At 42.9% G+C, this 21,476-nt stretch overlaps 1 protein-coding gene across 3 annotated transcripts in view; it reads right to left on the bottom strand.

Annotated features, from left to right (window-relative positions):
- Positions 1 to 21,476, bottom strand: part of CHD3 (chromodomain helicase DNA binding protein 3) — a 156,347-nt gene that overhangs the window by 5,551 nt on the left and 129,320 nt on the right. For 2 of the 3 annotated variants that reach the window (XM_089694043.1, XM_089694042.1), the window contains exons 32-38: positions 21,313 to 21,448; positions 12,280 to 12,369; positions 12,040 to 12,192; positions 11,823 to 11,931; positions 10,692 to 10,824; positions 2,900 to 3,095; positions 711 to 874 (exon numbers count right to left, since the gene is read on the bottom strand). In XM_089694043.1, the coding sequence (XP_089550169.1) occupies positions 711 to 874; positions 2,900 to 3,095; positions 10,692 to 10,824; positions 11,823 to 11,931; positions 12,040 to 12,192; positions 12,280 to 12,369; positions 21,313 to 21,448 (981 nt within the window). Of the gene's footprint in view, positions 1 to 710; positions 875 to 2,899; positions 3,096 to 10,691; positions 10,825 to 11,822; positions 11,932 to 12,039; positions 12,193 to 12,279; positions 12,370 to 13,617; positions 13,761 to 21,312; positions 21,449 to 21,476 lie in introns of those variants that run through there. The other variant, XM_089694044.1, reaches the window with a different exon arrangement.

Raw genomic sequence — 21,476 nt, 5'->3', positions numbered from 1 at the left:
AAAAAACTGACTTCCCTCACCCTTTTTTTTTTTTTTTTTTTTTATTAAACAAAGTGTGTAACAGACCCCAGACACCCACGACTGGGTATCTCCGTCAAGAAACTGCTTCTCAGGCTCTGGTACATGAGACCAGTGACTCTGGCTATTGCTACCCCAAGATCCAGACACCAGATTTGAAGTAAGCCAGAAGGTAGACTAGTTTATTTGAACACAGATACAAGATATATACACTCAGAGGACAATCCCCCCTCCCTGCATAATGACACAGGGCGGGGCAATCTACATTTAGTAACAAGAGACACACAGATATTCAAACTTCACACCAGCAGACAGTCCCATCAGGAGGGAGGGCTGCTGGAGACACCCCCTCCCACTAAGCTAATACACATCAACACATACATCCCATAATAGTTTGCTCCCAAGCCAGAAAAACTATAGAACAATGGGATGCAACCACATTATATTAAACAATCAACAACCCACCGCACATTAGGACAGATCACCCTGTACCCCTAACAGGCACAGGGTGACTTACACATAAGAGGGATATGGGGAACTGAGACAGGGGTCTCCCCACCTCTCCAAAATGAGCTGTGTTCCATGGGCCCCCCATCCAAAGTGACTCCCTTAACAAAGTGCTTCTAGTTTCCATCTGTAGAGTAGCAGCAGGGTCACGTCTGCTCTCATTAGTACCCGCCCTGGTTTCTCACCGGATGGGTTGAGCTCTCATTCCCCTTATTTGCAAGCCGGCTCAGGATGCTGCGTTCAGACATCTGCAGTCTGGCGGCAATGGGTGGAATGCGGGCGAGGGAGGCTGGCAAGCGGGTCACATCTGCTTTCATGTCACTCAATAGTTCCTCCAGCTGGTTCAAGACTGAATGGAAAGAAGAGATCTGAGACTAGTACTGGAGTGATTGGTGAGATGTTGTCTGACACACTTCAGTTCAGTTTATTTTTCCCTTATGCTTACTTGTATACCTCATCTCCCTAAAGAACAACTCTCTGTATGTCTCTTCTGCCATAAAAAGGTATTCTGCGCATGTATGCACATCGTTGTAAGAAATTCTAATCACTTCCATACTGGGCACTTTTACCCCCTTCCTGCCCAGGCCAATTATCAGGTTTCAGCGCTCTTACACTTTGAATGACAATTGCGCGGTCATACAACACTGTACCCAAACTAAAATTTTATCATTTTCCTCACACAACTAGAGCTTTCTTTTCGTGGTATTTAATCACCGCTGGGGTTTTTATTTTTTGCTAAATTAACAAAAAAAAGACCAAACATTTTGAAAAAACCCCATGTTTTTGTTTCTGTTATAAACGTTTGCAAATAAATAATTGTTTTTCATAAATTTAGGCCGAGATGTATTCTGCTACATGTCTTTGGTGAAAATAACCCAAATCAGTATTTATTATTTAGTTTGTAGGAAGTTATAGAGTTCACAAACTATGGGAGATATCTGAATATTGATCAATCCTGAAGTACTGACGGCCAATCTAATTTCTTAGAAAATGTCAGAACAGTACAGATATCCCCCAAATGTCAGGACAGTACAGATATCCCCCAAATGTCAGGACAGTACAGATATCCCCCAAATGTCAGAACAGTACAGATATCCCCCAAATGTCAGGACAGTACAGATATCCCCCAAATGTCAGGACAGTACAGATATCCCCCAAATGTCAGGACAGTACAGATATCCCCCAAATGACCCCTTTTTGCAAAGTAGACAGTCCAACGTATTTCATAAGACACGTGGCGAGTTTTTTGAAGTTGTAATTTTTTTGTCATAATTTTTCGAAAAATTAAGAAGTTAAAAAAAATTCTCACAATTTTTTTTTTTACATACTGTCACCAGTGCAGTACAGTGTCAGCATATAACTGGCATGGCAGTGATCAGGGTCACTGACTGGTGACAGTACACAGAAAAAAAAAAAAAAAAACAGTTTTACATTTAATTTGTTTTTCTTTTTTTAAGATTTGTTTTCATATTTTACTATGACCAAAGTAGTATAATGTTACCATAGTAACATTGTACTACTTTGGGGAAGTGATCAGGATTTTTTTATTTTATTTTATTTTTTTACACAATTTGATTGATTATAGCAAAGAATGTCTTTGCTACAAGCAAGCATTTAACTGAATGAAATCGATTTATTCAGGTTTTAGTGTTGTGATTAGCTGTGATTGGCCATGGCTAATCACATGACACAGATGGGCTGTGATTGGCCCAGCCTGTGCATGTGATCGTTGTGACCATTCACAGCTAGACACACTTGTATACAACGGATGGCATGAAAGGAAGCCAACCATTGTATACAATTGTCCTGTGGCCTGCTGTGATTGGTCACAGCAGGTCACATGGTACTGGCAACGGGGCTGGTACACAGATCTGTCATTGGTCATGTCCGAGGTACACAGTCGATGACAGATCTCACCGCAGAGCGGCCCTGTGGGCACGCACAATGTGCGATCTGGGAAGGACGCCATATGGCGTCCTCCCGGAGGGATGAAGTGTTTGCCCGGCCACCATTTGCCCACAGGCTGGGCGGCAACTGGTTAAAAGTCTATCTCTATCCTAATCAGAAGCAATAAAACCCTTACAGAGGTTCAAACCTTCCCCGCTCAGTCCAAAGAAAAAAAAAAAAGGTGTTGGTTGGAGTTCGATTTTAGAGTCAGGCGTAGAGTACCCATCCTCCCCTCTTTTGATTTCTTTTACAGAAACATTTGTTTTTAGAATACCGAACTGTCGTTGTGTTATAATTATGATACAAAAAACGGGTATTTCTTTAAAATTCAAAAGGTACTACACAGATTTATGGCCTGTGCTACACTATAGAGCACAGAGATGACCAGATCTCTTTACACACCCATGTCGTCTTCTCTCCCTCTTACCTTTATGAAGAACAGCATTGGCAGGCTTGTTTCCCGCTAGGGACTCTTTGGACAGGTGCTGGTGGCTCTCTGCCAGACACTCCACCTCCGAGAATCGGGCATTAAGAGCCATGGCTGGATGAGACGGATCTTGCGTCATGTTCAGGTAGGCGGCACGGCGGAGCTGCTCCTCGATCACCAAAGCCTGTTCCAGGAGCTAGTGGGAAACAAGGAAAATACTTGAATGAAGGGAAATGCTCTTATGTGACTATCACCTGCAACTGCCCTGGAAAAGGCTAATGATCTGGCTGGCTACACATTGACCTTGCCCTACAAAATGCTCTTTTGCGCCAATTGGCTAGAAGTGGTCTACTCCCATCAGGGGCGGACTGACCATTTGAGCACCCGGGCACTGCGCAAGGGCCCGGGGTCAGCAGGAGGCCCCATGAAATGCCCCTGGTACCTTTTAAAGGATTTTTTGGGTGTGCTCTGAGTGCGGGCAAGGACACAGGGGACCATGATCCCCTATTGCCCGGGGCCCCACGAGTTGTCAGTCCGCCCTGACTCTCATAAAGGCTCCTGCTGTCCAGAATGGATGTTGGAAGATTTACCCTCACCTATTGTACTGGACACAGCCCTAAAATATTGAATTTCCCCTCATTTTCTCTGTGACGATGGTCACTTATACAAATAGAGGCAGTAAAATCCCCCTAAAGGGAACACAGACAGCAACAAAATTAGGATTTTTCGTTAACCCATAAAACCCTTTTTTTCAGGTACATCATAGGACATGGTCATTCAAATGTATGACTACTTGGGTTATGACGTGAGCTTCAAGGGAATGGACACTGGCCAAAAAAAAGTCAGGTTTCCTCACCCAGGTACAATGACCCAACTATGACCGTTCACCAAAAACTGGTGATCACAAAAGGCATGAACATCAACCCAGAAAAACTGGTGATCACAAAAGGCATGAACATCAACCCAGAAAAAAACTGGTGATCACAAAAGGCATGAACATCAACCCAGAAAAAAACTGGTGATCACAAAAGGCATGAACATCAACCCAGAAAAACTGGTGATCACAAAAGGCATGAACATCCACCCAGAAAAACCTGTGATCACAAAAAGGCATGAACATCAACCCAGAAAAACTGGTTATCACAAAAAGGCATGAACATCAACCCAGAAAAACCTGTGATCACAAAAAGGCATGAACATCAACCCAGAAAAACTGGTGATGACAAAAAGGCATGAACATCCACCCAGAAAAACTGGTGATCACAAAAGGCATGAACATCAACCCAGAAAAACCTGTGACAAGAACACCAGGAAAGAGCCTTACAAACTTGAAGAGAAGCTTGATGCTGAATATCCCAGGAAGTATCGACGGTCCTGGTGGACTGGGAAAGGTGGAACATTGGCCTCAATATCACAGGCCTGAGAAAGAAGTTGACAAATCCACCTAGAAATAGTTGATAAAGAACTAGTGGGGCCTTTAGAAAAACAAACATGGAGTCAGACTGCTGAAATTGAGCTACTCAGACGTCTACAGCTTAAAACAACAACCAAAGGGTGGCGAATGTTCTTAACCCCTTGCCCTCCAGAGGATTCCCCCCACCCCCCTCCTGACCAGGCCATTTTTTGCATTACGGCGTTGCGTTACTTTCACTGACAATTGCGCGGTCATGCAACACTGCACCTAAATGAAATTTATGTCCTTTTTTCCCCACGAACAGAGCTTTCTTTCGGGGGTATTTGATCACCTGTGCGGTTTTTATTTTTTGCGCTATTAAAAAAAAAAGACAAATTTTGAGCACACAAGCAATATCTTTGACTTATTGCTATTAAACATGTCCAGTAAAAAAATTTTAAAAAACTAATTTCATCATATATTTAAGCCAAAATGTATTCTGCTACATGTCTTTGCTAAAAAAAAATCCCAATACGTGTAAATTAATTAGTTTACGTGAACGTTATAGCATTTACAAATGGCGGTATATATACACTGGGCTTTTTAATTTTTTTTTTTTTAATTTATACTAGTAATGGCGGCGATCAGCGACTTATAGCGGGACTGTGACAGGCATTCTGACACTGAGGGGAACTGATTTGCTGTCACTGAAATCCCTAGTGACACCAATACAGTGATCAGTGCTAATAAAAAGCACTGACACTGTACTAATGGCACTGGGCAGGAAGGGGTTAACATGGGATGATCAAAGGGTTAACTGTGTGCGGTTTTACATCACGTTCTGTTTGTGCTTCACTGTAAGCACACTGCTTTCCATGGCTGTGCTGTGCACAGCCATGCAAAGCAGTGTGCAGGAGCTGACAGGGGCTAACAGGGCAGAGAACTGTTTTGTTTACTAACAGTTCTCCCCCCGTCGGAGATCTTCAGCAATCACCGGGCACCGGTGAGTAATCACCGTCCGGGACCCGGTGATTGACAACCACAACCGCAAATTGCGGCGCAGGTAGGGCGCGTGCGCCCCCTACCCAGAAATGGAAAATCACGTATATATACACATGTGATTTTGCACACAGCTGCCACCCTGTAGCAGTATTTCGGCTATGGGGTGGATCTAAAGCGATTAAAGCGGTTCTTCACTGTATCTGAGCACCACAAACCAAAAGCGATATCTAATTTATTTGTAATATCCAAAGCAAACTTCCCCATCCATCCATGTCTCCATGCTTTATTTTGCTAAGAAATCACTAAGAAAAACACCCCCTTAGCATTTATGGCCGTGGCCATCTTGAATAAGGGCAGACGATTCATGTAACAATCACTTCCTGGAATCCATCTGCTCTTAGTTCATGCATACAAGCAGGAGGGTATGCTTAGCTGAAAAATCCCCTCCTCAAGACTCCTGGGATGTATGACATAATTTGCCTAGGCATGGAAATTAGAAAGTACCTAATGAAATGTAAAAGAAAACCGTTTAAAACAAGTATATGAGCAGGGGCGGACTGACCATTTGGAAACTCGGGCACTGAGTTTGGGCAAGGATACAGGGGCCCCATGATCCCCTATTGCCTGGGGGCCCCATGAGTTGTCAGTCCGCCCCTGTATATGATATACCTTCCTATCCATTTACTTGTGCTAGCAGCATAAAGATTTAAAATAGTCGGCGTTGATTGAGAGTGTAAAGTTCCACTTTAAGATGTTTACATTAGGATATAAAGATGACAACAAAATGTCCAGATTCAGGTGGAATGAGGAAACCACCTTACGTATAAAAAGGAGGACAGAGGCCTCACCACCACCTTATCTTGATGAAGAATGAGAAAAAGCTTCCTACAGGAGAGTGCAACAAATTCTAAAACATTGCACGCCAAGTAAAAACAGCCAAAAAAAAAATAATCCTGCATGAAAGAAGCAATAAAAAATAAATAAAAAACACTCGAAAACTTTGAAAATAAATAATTGTTCTTCATAAATTTAGGCCAAGATGTATTCTGCTACATTTCTTTGGTGAAAAAAACCCAAATCAGTGTTTATTATTTAGTCTGTAGGAAAGTTATAGAGTTCACAAACTATGGTATAGATCTGAAAATTGATCAATCCTGAAGTACTGACGGCCAATCTAATTTCTTGAGGTCCAAGAATGTCAAAACAGTACAGATATCCCCCAAATGTCAGGACAGTACAGATATCCCCCAAATGTCAGGACAGTACAGATATCCCCCAAATGTCAGAACGGTACAGATATCCCCCAAATGTCAGGACGGTACAGATATACCCCAAAAGTCAGGACAGTACAGATATCCCCCAAATGTCAGAACGGTACAGATATCCCCCAAATGTCAGAACGGTACAGATATCCCCCAAATGTCAGGACAGTACAGATATCCCCCAAATGTCAGAACGGTACAGATATCCCCCAAATGTCAGAACGGTACAGATATCCCCCAAATGTCAGAACGGTACAGATATCCCCCAAATGTCAGGACAGTACAGATATCCCCCAAATGTCAGGACAGTACAGATATCCCCCAAATGTCAGAACGGTACAGATATCCCCCAAATGTCAGAACGGTACAGATATCCCCCAAATGTCAGGACAATACAGATATCCCCCAAATGTCAGGACAATACAGATATCCCCCAAATGTCAGGACAGGACAGATATCCCCCAAATGTCAGAACGGTACAGATAACCCCAAATGTCAGATTGGTACAGATACCCCCCAAATGTCAGAACGGTACAGATATCCGCCAAATGTCAGGACAGTACAGATATCCCCCAAATGTCAGGACAGTACAGATATCCCCCAAATGACCCCTTTTTGGCCCATATGGAGAAGTCTGTAAAACAGATAACACCAGATTAAGGACCCAAGGGGGTTTATTTACTACAGCGGGAGAGTGCAAAAGCATAGAAACCAATCAGCTTTCAGTTTTTATTGCCAAAGCTTACTTGATCAAGCGGAGGTTAGAAGCCGATTGGTTTCTATGCAGAACGGAGCCCGATTTTGCACTCTCCAGGTTTAGTAAATAAACCCCAAAGTAGTCAAAGGAGGTCGCACAGGTGAAACAAACAATCTAAATGATACTCTGCACAAAGGCTTTTAACCTCCCTAGCGGTCTGATTATGTCAGTATTTCTATGCTCAAAAGCGGTACATTTTTTTGCATGGAAATATGTATTTTTTTTATTGTAGGCCTGTAATTCTTAGGAATAACTCACTGAAATCTGTCCGAACAAGAGTCTAGTAAACATCCCGGGGAGGATAAAATTTGAAACATGAAATCATAAATTATACTTTAATAAATAATCATAAAAAATAATAATATAATAATAAATTAAATTCAATAATATAATCAAACCAAAAACACTGAAATGTGAAATATAGCGCCAAGTTCGCACATCACTGAGCTCAGTCGCAGAATCGTTTTCAGTGTCTGATGATGAATTTCCCCCACGAATCATTATCACTCAATTCTGCAAGTGGTTCTGATTTACTATCGCTGTTCTCTAGCCGGTCTAAAACTGCTTTGGACCTAAAGGCACTCAGGACAAAATGTATGTGAAATGGTTTGATACAGTAATGTTTTACTATGTGATTTTAGTGTATTTAGGTGTGTGAAGGGAGTGACTTTTGGGGGTGGGGGGACCCGTCTCCGCTCCCCATATTCCCATTATGTGTGAGTCACCCTGTGCCTGTTAGGGGTACAGGGTGGAATGTCCTAGTATTGTGTGGACATGTATAGGTGGGGTGTGGGGGTTGTTCATTGTTTATTGCCACATGGTTGTTCCATTGTTCTATTGTGTCTTGCTTGGCAGCAAACTGTTACGGGATGTATGTGTTCCTGTATTGTCTACTGCCATGTGGTGTATCCCATTGTTCTATTGTGTGTCTTGGTTTGGTGGGGGTATTTCCGGCAGCCCTTCCCCCTGATGGGACTGCCTGCTGATGTGTTTCCTGTTACTGGTTGTATTTCCCTGCCCTGTGTATATATCTTGTGTTTGTGTTAAAATAAAGCAGTTGACTTCCTGTCTTAAGAAGCCTGGTGCTGTCTATTTACTGTATGGTCACGGTGGTGTCTGTGGATCTGTGTTTGGACAGGGAAGTTTAACAGAAATACCCTAGCGCAGTCGGGGTCCGGTTCCGTTACATAGTGAATGTCACTTTTTGACACTTTTAAATTTACCACCAGTTCCGTCCCCCATACATCCCGACGCTCGCATGGATCGCAACCCGGAAGACAGATGCCGGCATCGGTCAGAGGACATGGCCGGGGACGCCGCAGGGGACACATCGTGGAAGCGCAGGACAAGGTAGGAGCAGAAGGGATCCCGGAGCAACGCTGCATAGTATTCCCGAGTGTAGCTCGGGGGTTACCGCTTGTGGTGCTGAAACTTTACCCCGAGCTACACTCGGGAATACCGCCAGGGAGGTTAACCAAGGAATAAGATGCATGCTATAGGTCTCTGAAACTGAACTGTCAAGGCAGAGATCTTGCCCTTGATGGTACTCCAAACTGGAAAAGCGAAAATGGGCCCATGACGTACTGCTGAGGATGAAACTTGAGAGCCTCACGTCAGGCAAAATAAGCCTTCCATGTACAGTAGTACACCTTCCTGAAGTTCAACTTCTTTGCACTGAGAAGGGAAAGAATTACAGCGTCAGAAACACCGTTGTTCCTTAGGATGTGCGCTTCCACAGCCATGCCATCAACAAGCCTGAAACAGTAAAGCAGGATGGAAATATCAAACAGCGCGACAAGTCTGGAAAAGTCTTGATTGATGAGGTCTGCGCAACCTATTCTCTTTGGGTAAGTTGGTGTGGTCAGAATCATCCGATGACCTTCAAGCGAGGAAGACAGAGGAGAAAAGGCATACTCCTCGTCTTCCTCAGTCATTGGGTCACCAGTAAACAGAGAAAAGCTGTGATATGACAAAGTAAAACCCTATCTCTTTCAAATGGCTGCCTAGACAGAAACAGTGCAGAACGAGACATAGGTTGTCAGTAATGGCGGAAAGAGCAGCTGCAGTGAGACCACAGGCAATACTGGTGACTGCTCATGTGTCCTCTGCGTCTACAGTACAGATCCTTTAACCATTTCATGTCCGGACACGTTCACCCCCGTCCTGTCCAGGCCAATTTTCAGCTTTCAGCACTATCACACTTTGAATGGCAACACTTTTTGAGACAGATAAAACTTTATTTTGGTGGTATTTATTCACCACTGGGATTTTTATTTTTTTGCTATATAAACGAAAATGTCCAAAAAGTTTGAAAAAAAGTGTTTTTCGTATAAAATTTTGCAAATAAATAATCTTTCTTCATAAATCTTGGCCAAAATGTATTCAGTTATATTTTTAGTAAATAAAAATAACACAAATTAGTTTATAACCAAACATTATAAATTAAAAAAAAAAATCATTTTCTACATTTTTATATTTTTTTTTTATATTATTGTTTTTTTTTTTTTTTACACTGATTGCTTTTACACCCATAAAGGCTGTAAAAGCAATCATTTCTCCTTCTCTCTGGCTGCATTCTTGCAGACATTGAGAAATACTGTGTGAGCTGTGATTGGTCACAGCTTGTCACATGGTTGTGAATAGCCCTGTACCATGTGACCTCTGTGATCATTCACAGATGTCACACGTAGTAAGCAATGATGTCAGAAGTGACATCTTGATTACACCTATTCATTTGATCACTGATTGGCCAATTGGTGATCACATGATCGGGACCTCACACAGAGGTCTCGTACAGCGATTGGTGTTCCGATGTGTCCGGAGAACACAGCGGGCACCGGATCGCGGTGCCGCGCGCTCCTAGGGAGCGTGCACAATCCAAAATGGCGGGTGCCGTTTATGAATGGCAACCCGCCCCTGGACTGCCACCGTCCGGCCGTTTATATAAAGCAGCCGGATGGGAAGTGGTTAAGGTTAAACCAAAGTTACAGGTTGATGAATTCCTGTTAAAGTAAATCTGTCACTCAAACCTACACAGCAAGTTCCCTTACTTAACAGTACAGTAGCCACAGAGCTTCACATCATAGTCCTGAATATTTCCCCTTTTATTAGATAGAAAGATATTAACTAGTCTCTCTTAACACTTTAGAAACAAGATTTATTTTTTTGGGGGAAAAAAAAACATATTAGGGGGGAAAAAAATGATTTTTCTAAGCTGAATGGTCTAATAATGCTGTGGGGTGATAATGTACGCTTAGAGGTGGGTGTTATCCTGTAATTGTTCCCATGAAAGTGATGATAAAGAGGTGGATGGACTGGTGAATATACCAGACTATGATAAAATGAAGATTGCTGAGAAGAAATTCAGGAAGTGCACACCTTGAAGCGTCTAGCCAAGAACTTATTCTTCATCTCTAGGAAGTTGCCCTTGTTGGCTTCAGATTTAAATGGCTCATTAATGATAGCATACGGAGAGTCATTCTGGAGGTCCTGCCACCTTGCATAACCGTGTCTGAGCAAGGGTTAAGGAGAACAAACAAAATGCTGAAAAGTCACAATGGGACTCAAAGTGGTGAACAAAGAATCTGGGAAATGCAGAGAAGAAAAAGAAAAATAGAAAAATAGAAAAGAGGGGAAGAAAGGAGGAGAGGAAAAAAACAAAAAAGGACAAGGAACAGGGAAGAGAAAAAAGGAAGGAGAAAAGGAAGAAGAAAAAAGTAAAAAGAAAAAGGGAAGGAGGACAGAAGATAAAAAAAAAAAAAAAAAAAAGGGAAAAAAGGACGAGGAACAGGGAAGAGAAAAAGGAAGAAGGAAAAAGTAAAAGAGAAAGGGGAAGAGGATAGAAGATAAAAAGGAAAAAAAAATAAAAGGGGAAAACAAAAAAAAAAAAGGGAAAAAACAAAAAGGAAAAAAATAGGGGGGGGGGAGAGAAAAAAAGAACAGGGGAAAAAGGGGGGGAGGGAAAAAAAGGGGGGGGAGGGGGAAAAAATAAAAAAGGGAAAAAAGGAAAAAAGAGGGGGGGGAAGAAAAAAAGGAGGGAGGAAGAAGGGAAAAAAAAGGGGGGGGGTGAAGGAAAAAAGGAAGAAAAAAAAAAGTGGGAAAAAAAGTTGGGAAAAAGGAAAAAAAAATGGAGAAAGGAAAGGAACAGCAAAGGATAAAGTGAGAAAGGACAAGGAAATAGAGAAAGGACAATTAAAAAGGAGGTAAAAGAAGAGGAGAATGAAAGGAATGATACAAGAAAAGAACAGAAAGGAGACAAAGAACTGAAAAGAGTGAGAAATATAGGAAAAGGAATGATGGAAATGATGGTGAAAGGAAGAAAAAAGACAAAACAGATAAAAAGAGAGAGGAGACACCCCCCCCAAAAAAAAAAAAAAGAAGTAAAGAGAATGCACAGTTGAAAAATTATCTAGCCACATACAAACATTCTTCACTTTCATTATGCAAATTTTCATTAGTTTTATTTTTAAATACAGAATGGATAACGATATACAAGACAAGCAAGGATACACTACAATCCCAGCCAGTAGCCAGTAGTCATGACGACGATGCCAGATCTCATTGAGTCTCCCGGAACAGATGGCAGCACGCTCCTCATTCTGCCACAAAGTGTGAAGTTCTGAGGATGACAGAAGGTGGAAGATATGACATACATGTTCCTCATCTTTACCTATTACTAATCCATGCCACTTTTATTCCTCTCAGACCTTCTTCATTTTATACCTACCTGTGAATCCCCCATCGGCAATGTTAAACATAAAGCGGGGTCTCTCTGGTCGCCCCTGCTCTTTCGTCCCATTGCTGTTCCTGGTCTCTTCCCGCTGGTTGGTGGGATTGCCATCTTTCAGAGTCTCCCTCTCCAGCTTCAGCTCCTCTGCTCCTGGAAGACAAGGACATAAATTATTTCTCATTTAGCATAGAGGCTCAGCCATGCGTCTGCCCATACAACTTGTATACTATGAAATACCTCTTGCTGCTTCACCCTGTCCGGCTTCTGCCTTCTCTGCAGCTGGGTATTTCTCTGTGACACCACCTTGTGGTTTCTCCATCTGAGAAGCTACATGGGGCAAAAAAAAAAAAAATAACTCGTAAATTTGGATTTTTGTTTTACCTGTAACATCTTTTTGGTTTACATCACAAGGACACTTCATACTCATGATTACTTACGATGCCCCAAAGCACTGAACATGATGGACAACATAGCAACAAGGTTGACACGCCCAAAACCAAAAACAGAATAGGGGAAAAAAACCCATTACAAGGCAGCCTGCAAGACCTCTCACCCCAAACTGGTGTCCACGGAGGCATAGACTTTGACCTGGTAGACCTTAGTAAACGTGTGACAAGAAGATCAAGAAGCAGCCTTACAAACCTGAACAGAAGCTGGAGGCTTAAAAGTTCAGGAAGAATTGACATTCCTGGTGGAATAGGCCTTGATTGGGAAAAAGAAGGAACCTTGCCTAGAATATCACAGGCCTGAAAAATAAACAGAAGAATCCACCTAGAAACAGCAGGACTGAAAAGCAGCCTGATCCTTGCAAACACCTTCCAGACAAACAAACCTAGGCGCTGACATGAAGATATAGACTTCAGATCAATTCTAATAGCTTGAACAACATACAAAAAGTGAAGCACCTTCTCTTTAGGATTCTTTAGATCAGGGCAACACAATGTCCTGATTCAGGTAGAGTACCTAACGTTTAAAAAAAAAAAAAAATAAACACCCAAAACAAAACAAAAAAGGACCAAGGCCTCAACACCACTTTATCCTGCTGGAGAGCCATGAATCGTTCCTTGCAGGAGAGCACAGTCAACTCTGAGTCCCAAAGTAATGGCAACAAAAAGACAGTCTTGCATGCAAGCTGCGACAAAGTCATCTCTCTGAGAGGTTCAAAAGGTGAAGTCTGCAAAACAGACAAGACCAAATTAAGGTCCCACTGATACAAAAGACGTCTGCACAGGAGGAACATTCCCTTTACAGAGGCTTTTACCAAAGATTTAGATATGATAGGTCTCTGAAAAGAATGGCCAAGGTCGAGCTCTGCCCTTTTGTGGTACCTAAACATAGAGACACAGCAGATTGGAGAGAAGCCAAGATTCACCCCATGACATACTGTTGGGAATGATACTTAGGAGCCTAACACCAGGAATAATAATCCTTCCATGTACGATGATACACCTTCCTGGATGTCAACATTCTTGCCTTAACCCCCCCTGGAGGTATTCCCGAGTGTAGCTCGGGGTAAAGTTTCAGCACCACAAGCGGTAACCCCGAGCTACACTCGGGAATACACTGCAGCATTGCTCCGGGATCTCTTCTTCACTTACCTTGTCCTGCGCTCCCGCGATGTCCTCCCTGCAGTGTCCCTGGCAATGTCCTCCGGCCAACGCCGGCATCTGTCCTCCGAGTTCCGGTCCCTGCAACGTCGGGATGTACGGGGGACGGAACTGGTGGGAAATTTGAAAATTTTAAAAGTGACATTACTCAATACTCTAAAATCACATAGTATAACATTCCTGTATCAAACCATTTCACATACATTTTGTCCCGAGTGTTTTGTCCGGCGCCCTGCCTGCATTTTTACTGTTCTTTCTGCCTGGAAACTGAGAAACGTCCATGGCATCCAAAAAGCGTCCCTTTAGGTCAAAAGCGGTTTTAGACCGGCTAGAGAACAGCGATAGTAAATCAGAACCACTTGCAGAATTGAGTGATAATGATTCGTGGGGGAAATTCCTCATCAGACACTGAAAACGATTCTGCGACTGAGCTCAGCGATGTGCGAACTTGGCGCTATATTTCACATTTCAGTGTTTTTGGTTTGATTATATTATTGAATTAAATTTATTATTATTATATTATTATTTTTTATGATTATTTATTAAATTATAATTTATGATTTTGTGTTTCAAATTTTATCATACCCGGGATGTTTACTAGACTCTTGTTCAGACAGATATCAGTGAGTTATTCCTAAGAATTACAGGCCTACAATAAAAAAAATACATATTTCCATGCAAAAAAATGTACCGCTTTGAGCACAGAAATACTGACATAATCAGACCGCTAGGGAGGTTAAGAAGGGTAGGGATAACAGAGTCAGAAACACCTCTCTCACTCAGGACTTAGGCTTCGACAGCCATGCTGTCAAAACCAGCACAATTGTAGTATATGGATGACCACGGCTACATTCACATTTAAGGTCAGTGTAAATTGTAGCAACAGAAACTTTTTTTTTTTTTTCCACTATAATGGCAGGTTGCCGATGGCCACAGCTACAGTTGCAAGAAAAAGTATGTGAACCCCTTGGGATTACGTGGAGTTTTGCATGAGTTGGGCATAAAATGTGCTCTGAACGTCATCTGAGTCACAACAATAGAAGAACACAGTCTGCTGAACATAATACTACACAAACATTAGATGTTGCCATGGTTTAATTGCACATAACATGTAAACATTCACAGTGCAGGGAGGAGAAAGTATGTGAACCTTTGGACTTAATAACTGGTTGACCCTCCTTTGGCAGCAATAACCTCAACCAAACGTTTCCTGTAGTTGCAGATCAGACCCGCACAACGATCTGGAGTAATTTTGGACCACTCCTCTTCACAAAACTGTTTCAGTGTAGCAGTAGTCTTGGGATGTCTGGTTTGAATTTCTCTCTTAAGGTCATGCCACAGCATTTCAATCGGGTTGAGGTCAGGACTCTGACTGGGCCACTCCAGAAGGCGTATTCTGTGCTGTTGCAGCCATTGTTTTGTTGAATTACTTGTATGCTTTGGGTCATTGTCCTGTTGCATCACCCATCCTCTGCGGAGCTTCAGTTGGCGGACAGATGGTCGTGTGTTTTCCTGCAAAAGTCTTGATAAACTCTGGAATTCATTTTCCCATCAATGACAACAATCCGTCCAGGCCCTGAGGCAGCAAAGCAGCCCCAAACCATGATGCTCCCTCCGCCATGTTTTACAGTGGGGATGAGGTTTTGATGTTGGTGTGCTGTGCCTTTTTTCTCCACACATAGTGTTGTGTGTTCTTCCCAAACAACTCAATCTTGGTTTCATCTGTCCACAGTATATTTTGCCAGTAGTGCTGTGGAACATCCAGGTGCTCTTTTGCAAACTTCAAACGTGCTGCAATATTCTTTTTGGACAGCAATGGCTTCCTCCGTGGTGTCCTCCCATGTACTCCATTCTTGTTTAATGTTTTCCTTATTGTAGATGTGTCAACAAAAATGTTAGCATGTGCCAGAGATTTCTGTAGGTCTTTAGCTGACACTCTGGGATTCTTCTTTACCTCATGCAGCATTCTGCGCTGTGCTCTTGCAGTCATTTTTACAGGACGACCACAACTAGGGAGAGTAGCAACAGTGCTAAACTTTCTCCATTTGTAGACAGTCTGTCTTACCGTGGACACATGAACATCAAGACTTTTGGAGATACTTTTGTAACCCTTTCCAGCTTCATGCAAGTCAACAATTCTTGATCGTAGGTCTTCTGAGAGCTCTTTTCTGTGAGGCATGGTTCACATCAGACAGTGCTTCTTGAAACCAGTAAAGCCAAAACAGGTGTGTGTTTTTTAAAGGCAGGACAGCTGTCAGCAACACATCCAATATCATCACACTGATTGGAGTCAAGGTTGGCTCACTCCTGGCTCCAATTAGCTCTGGGAGAAGTCATTAAGCTAGGGCCTCACATACTTTTTCCTCCCTGCACTGTGAATGTTTACATGTTATGTGCAATTAAACCATGGCAACATCTAATGTTTGTGTAGTATTATGTTCAGCAGACTGTGTTCTTCTATTGTTGTGACTTAGATGACGTTCAGGGCACATTTTATGCCCAATTCATGCAAAACTCCACGTAATCCCAAGGGGTTCACATACTTTTTCTTGCAACTGTATTCGTGGTTGTCTGCGCATCCAATGATTACCTGCGGTGTTCGCTACTGGACGCACACAAAAGCGGCTGATTTACTGAAACTGGAGAGTGCAAAATCTGGTGCAGCTGTGCATGGTAGCAAAACAGCTTCTAAATTCAGCTTGTTCAATTAAGCTTTGGGAAAAAAAACCTGGAAGCCGATTGCTTTCTATGCAGAGCTGCAACAGATTTTTCACTCTCCAATTTTAGTAAATCAACTCCACAGTGTCCCGTGTTCCACAGATGGCCCTGCTTGCCAGTTCCCTTACATCCTTTGGCTTCTGGAGGTGCCACAGGCTCCATCCATAGATCAGCGTGTCCTCCCCTGAACATCTTTTGAAGCTGCCTATGATCTTTCATGAGCGCTGCTCTTCCCTCGGTTTGCGTTGCTGCTTGTCTTTTTTATTCATTAAAATGTCATCCATATACTACAGTTAGTCTGGCGTATTTTTCTATTTCATACAGACATTTCTTTCTTTGTGAGGATCTGCAGCTAGTGTACAGAGTTGATACATCCTCAACCCTTGATGGACTATTTATGGACTTATGAATTATTTGGGTGCACTACTGTAATTTTTAGCATCTGATTTACATTTTGCGCCATACTGTGCTCTCACTGTCAAAGCCAGTGACTGTAAAGAAGGATGGAAGATCTGACCCTGTGACAGTAAATCTGGAGGAATCCATGTCTCATCTACCAAGAGATTTGTGATGTCCACACACCGTGTGGACACCATACTGTGCTCTCACTGTCAAAGCCAGCGACTGTAAAGAAGGATGGAAGATCTGACCCTGTGACAGCAAGTCTGGCTGATCTGGAGGAATCCATGGCTCATCTGCCAAGAGATTTGTGATGTCCACACACTTCTTGGCCAAGTTGGTGCAATAAGAATCACCAGAATGTCCTCCACCTTTATCCTGTACAACAAGCTGCAGTGGAGGGGAGTCATAGATCAGGGAAAACTGATCCCGAGGGGTCTCCGCAAGCGCTTGTGGATCCCCGGCCACAAACCTATCTAGCTTGTTGCTGAATCTGGACACCAAGAGATCCACATCCATCATATCCCAACACAGACAAACCTCTGCTAACACCTCCAGGTGAAGGGCCCATTCTTTCAGATTCAACTGATGACAGCTAAGAAAATCTGCCAGCTAATTTTCCACGCTGGAAATGTACACAATGGAGAGGGCCAGATTGCAATGTTTTGCCAAGGACAAGATCAGGTCCACTTCTTTCTGAGTGGCACAACTTCTTGTTCCTCCTTGACGGCTGATATGTATGACACTGCAATGGCATTGGCCAACTACACCCCAGCAGGGAGACCCTGAAGGCAGACAGACGGTGTGAGCGAACCAGCTGAAAAGCTTGAAGTTCCAGGATCTTGATAGATGACTTCAGCTCCTCTGATGCCATGCTCCCTGACCTGAGAGGTTCTTCAGACCACCTCCCCAGCCCGACAAGTTGGCATCCGTTATAAGACCTTTCAAGTAATCAGAAGGAAGAAAGTATCCAGCATCTGGTGGAATTCCACCATTTCAGAACCAACCTGGTCTTGGGAGTCAGGTGCCTTGGCCAATCCAAGGGCTCCTGACACTTGTTCCAGACCAACAGGATATTAAGTTGTAAAGCTCTGGAAAGAAACTTTGCATGTAGGACCGAATTAAAGGTGGCTACCATCTTCCCCAGAACCATCAATACAAACCCGAATCAAAGAACTTTCCAACGACCTTAGGGACTCCAACTAGGATCAAAAGGTACAGGCACTTGTCCTGCAGGAGCAGTACCTTTGCCTGTGCCATGTCAAGGGCTAGCCTGAAGTACTCCAGACATTGGAACCAAAGCATCCTTGATATCCATCAATGCCAGAAGTCCCCCTGATGAAGTGAAGCAATCACCAAAATTAGTGGACTCTATCCTAAATTTTGTACCTTCAGGAACTTGTTGAGAGCCTTGAAGTCCAGAACAGGCTAGACATGTCCATTTGGGAACCGTAAAAAGGTTGGAATAGAAGCTAAAAGGACTTCTCTTCTAGCACACGTGTAATGATCCCTGAGACAAAAGCCTTTCTATCATTGCAAAGAAAACCGTTCATTTTGTAGCTCTGAAGAAACACTTAGGTGTACAAAACGTGGAGGATGAAAGCAGTGAAACGCCAGCTTGTAACCTCTAGACTTTCAAATGACTGCAAAGGCCAACAGATGTCCCCCCACCTGCTGAAGTGGAGGTGCCTCTTTAATATGAAGAGGACTTGCCTGCAATTCCAAGGACTTGGGGTCCAGATGTTGTGAAAGAATAGGACACTACCTCAAAAACGAAGCTAAGAAGGGTTATGCATGAGCAGGGAATTTAAACCACTAAAATAAAATGAATGCTGATAATAGAGTGCCTTGAAAGTCTTCATACCCCTTGAATTTATCCACATTTTGTCATGTTACAACCAAAAACGTAATTTTGGGGATTGTATGTGCTAGACCAAGACAAAGTGGCACATAATTGTCAAGTGGAAGGAAAATGAGAAAAGGTTTTTGTAAGTTTTTTACAAATAAATCTGTGAAAAGTGTGGCAGCATTTGTATTCAGCCCCCCGGAGTCAATACTTTGTAGGACCCCCTTTGGCTGCAATTCCAGCTGCAAGTCTTTTTGGGGATGTCTCTCCCAGCTTTGGACAGGGAGGGACATTTCTGCCCATTCTTCTTTGCAGAATCGCTCAAGCTCTGTCAGATTGGATGGAGAGCGTCTGGGAACAGCAACTTTCAAGTCTTGCCTGTCTTACCTTAATTCTTTAAGGAAAAAACCTTTTAACTTTACAACCACTTTGAGTACAAATTCATCATTCAGTCCCATCATTTATGAAATGATTTCCAATGCATTAAGTTCTCACATGGAATACTCTGGTTGAGCAACATTTTCCATTGACGTACACTGGTGGGGGGGTTGGGGGGTGATGGAATCACCCATTTAACAGCAATGGCTTTATGTGCTATGGACAATTCTTCCCTAACAAAGTATTCTTGTATAATGTTGCCAACGTTCTTCATCAAGTATACTAAACAGACAGATGTTAGGTGTGCAGGGAATACCCTGCAGTATTTCATTTGTTCTGCTCCATTCCATTGTCACGCAATACCCATTGAAAAAGTTACCAGGGAGGCCTCGACTTCTTCCAAAATGACTGGTCATCGCTGCCTGCTTCCAGAAGCAGGGTTACTGGGACTCATCAAGCCGCTGTAGTTGTATATACTGTGATGACATCAGTGCCACCCACTGATTAATGGAAAAAAGGGGTAGGTGGTAAGCTGGGTGTGCTCTTCGGCTTCACATCCAGCAGTCAAACACCCCCTAACCTAAGTGCCAATCGCTGGTGTTCCCTCCTATCTCACTACACCAAATTTCAGAAGTTTTGCGTTGCCAGCTCATGCAACTGCCCACAGTAGTGCTCACCCAGCCGCCAGTGAACATTAATGCCAAATCCAACCCACACCAAGCACTGTAATCAGTACAGGATGTCTCATGTACGGCGCCCAGCCAAACCCTGACAGTAGGTGACGTGGAGGACTGAAATTTCACGAGGTCACAAGGCAGAAAAGATTAAAAAGGAGACACCCTAAAGTGACATAGAAGTAAATCACACAAATGCATAGAAAATGAAGAGTATTTGAAAAGATGTCAATAATATGTCTTATGCTAAGCTTAAAAATGCCCAAAAAATATCATATTATCTCCTGCAGGGAGACAACACTGTAAGGCCCAATCACACGGGCGTTGCTTTACTTCATCAGTTCAGTCATGTTTTTTCCAAGAAAAAAAACGGATCAGTTCACCTCAGTTCTTCATCCATCCTGTTTTTTTTTTACAGAAGAAAAATAGGGTTTCCTTACGTTACAAAAACGGATGTTAACCGCTTCCCCGTAACTGTATACCAGATATACTGCTACACGGGTGCACAAAATCATGTATATATACGTGATTTTGCATTTCCGGGTACGGGGGGCCCACACGAGCCACGCGTGCCCTACCTGAGCCGCCATTCGCAGCTGCGGATGTCAATCACCGGGTCCCGGCTGGTGATTACCCGTTACCTGCCGGTGCCCGGTGATTATTGACAATCACCGACGGGGAAGAAGACTGTTTTGTTTACAAACAGTCTTACTTCCTGTCAGCTCTGGCACACTGCCATCCCAATCAGTGTGCTTACAGTGAAGCACACACCCCCGCCCCCTAGTAAAACACTCCCTGCACATAGTTAACCCTTTGATCGCCCCTCACATTAACCCCTTCCTGCCCAGTGCCATTAGTACAGTGTCAGTGCTGTTTTTTTAGCACTGATCACTGTATTGGTGTCACTGGGGATGTCAGAGACACCAAGTTAGTTCCCCCCAGTGTCAGAATGTCTGCCGCAGTCCCGCTAAAAGTCTCTGATCGCCGCCATTACTAGTGGGCAAAAAAAAAAAGTATCTATACCGCCATTTGTAAATGCTATAACTTTCACATAAACCAATTAATTTACACATATTGGGATTTTTTTTTTAAGCAAAGACGTAGCGGAATACATTTTAACCTAAATTTATGACGAAATGTGATTAACATTTTTGTTTACTGGACATGTTTAATATCAAAAAGTCCAAACTATTGTTTTTTTCTTTTAGCGCAAAAAATAAAAACTGCACAGGTGATCAAATACCACTGAAAAAGCTCAATTCGTGAGGAAAAAAAAAAAAAAAAAAAGGACATACATTTCATATGGGTACAACATTGCATGACCGCACAATTGTTAAAGTAATGCAGCACCGTTACTCAAAAAATGGCCTAGTCAGGAAGGGGGGTAAATCCTCTGGAGGGCAAGGGGTTAACGGATGCGAATATTCTTGCATGTAAACAGATGATCATCCATTTACATCCACTAGTCCACAGAAATACATGGGTGTCTGTTATTCATCCGTAAACGGATAGATGAAAAAAACGGACATATGGAACGCCTGTGTGAAAAGGGCCTAAAAAGTCTGAGTGGATAACAAAATCTAAGGAAAAGTCATGCCACACAGAGCTTGCAATGGACACTAGGCTTCTGTCAGTTATGTAAACCTACCGCTTCGCTCCTCTGTGACCGGGGTTTGGGTTCTAGGCTCTTGTTTTCCTTGCACCATTTCTGGAGAATCTGAGGTCTGCTTCTCATCAGGAACAGCGTTGGATGGCGGGCTTACCGTGTCCGGAGGACTCGGGGTCTGAAAAGACAGTCAGATATTCGTTTTA

The sequence above is a fragment of the Staurois parvus genome, unplaced genomic scaffold, assembly GCF_062004578.1.
Source record: "Staurois parvus isolate SC_StPar_1 unplaced genomic scaffold, SC_StPar_1.0 ptg000647l, whole genome shotgun sequence".
NCBI classification, from domain to species: domain Eukaryota; kingdom Metazoa; phylum Chordata; class Amphibia; order Anura; family Ranidae; genus Staurois; species Staurois parvus.
The sequence above is the reverse complement of the archived record's forward strand: the minus strand, read 5'-3'. Positions and strand labels throughout refer to the sequence as shown.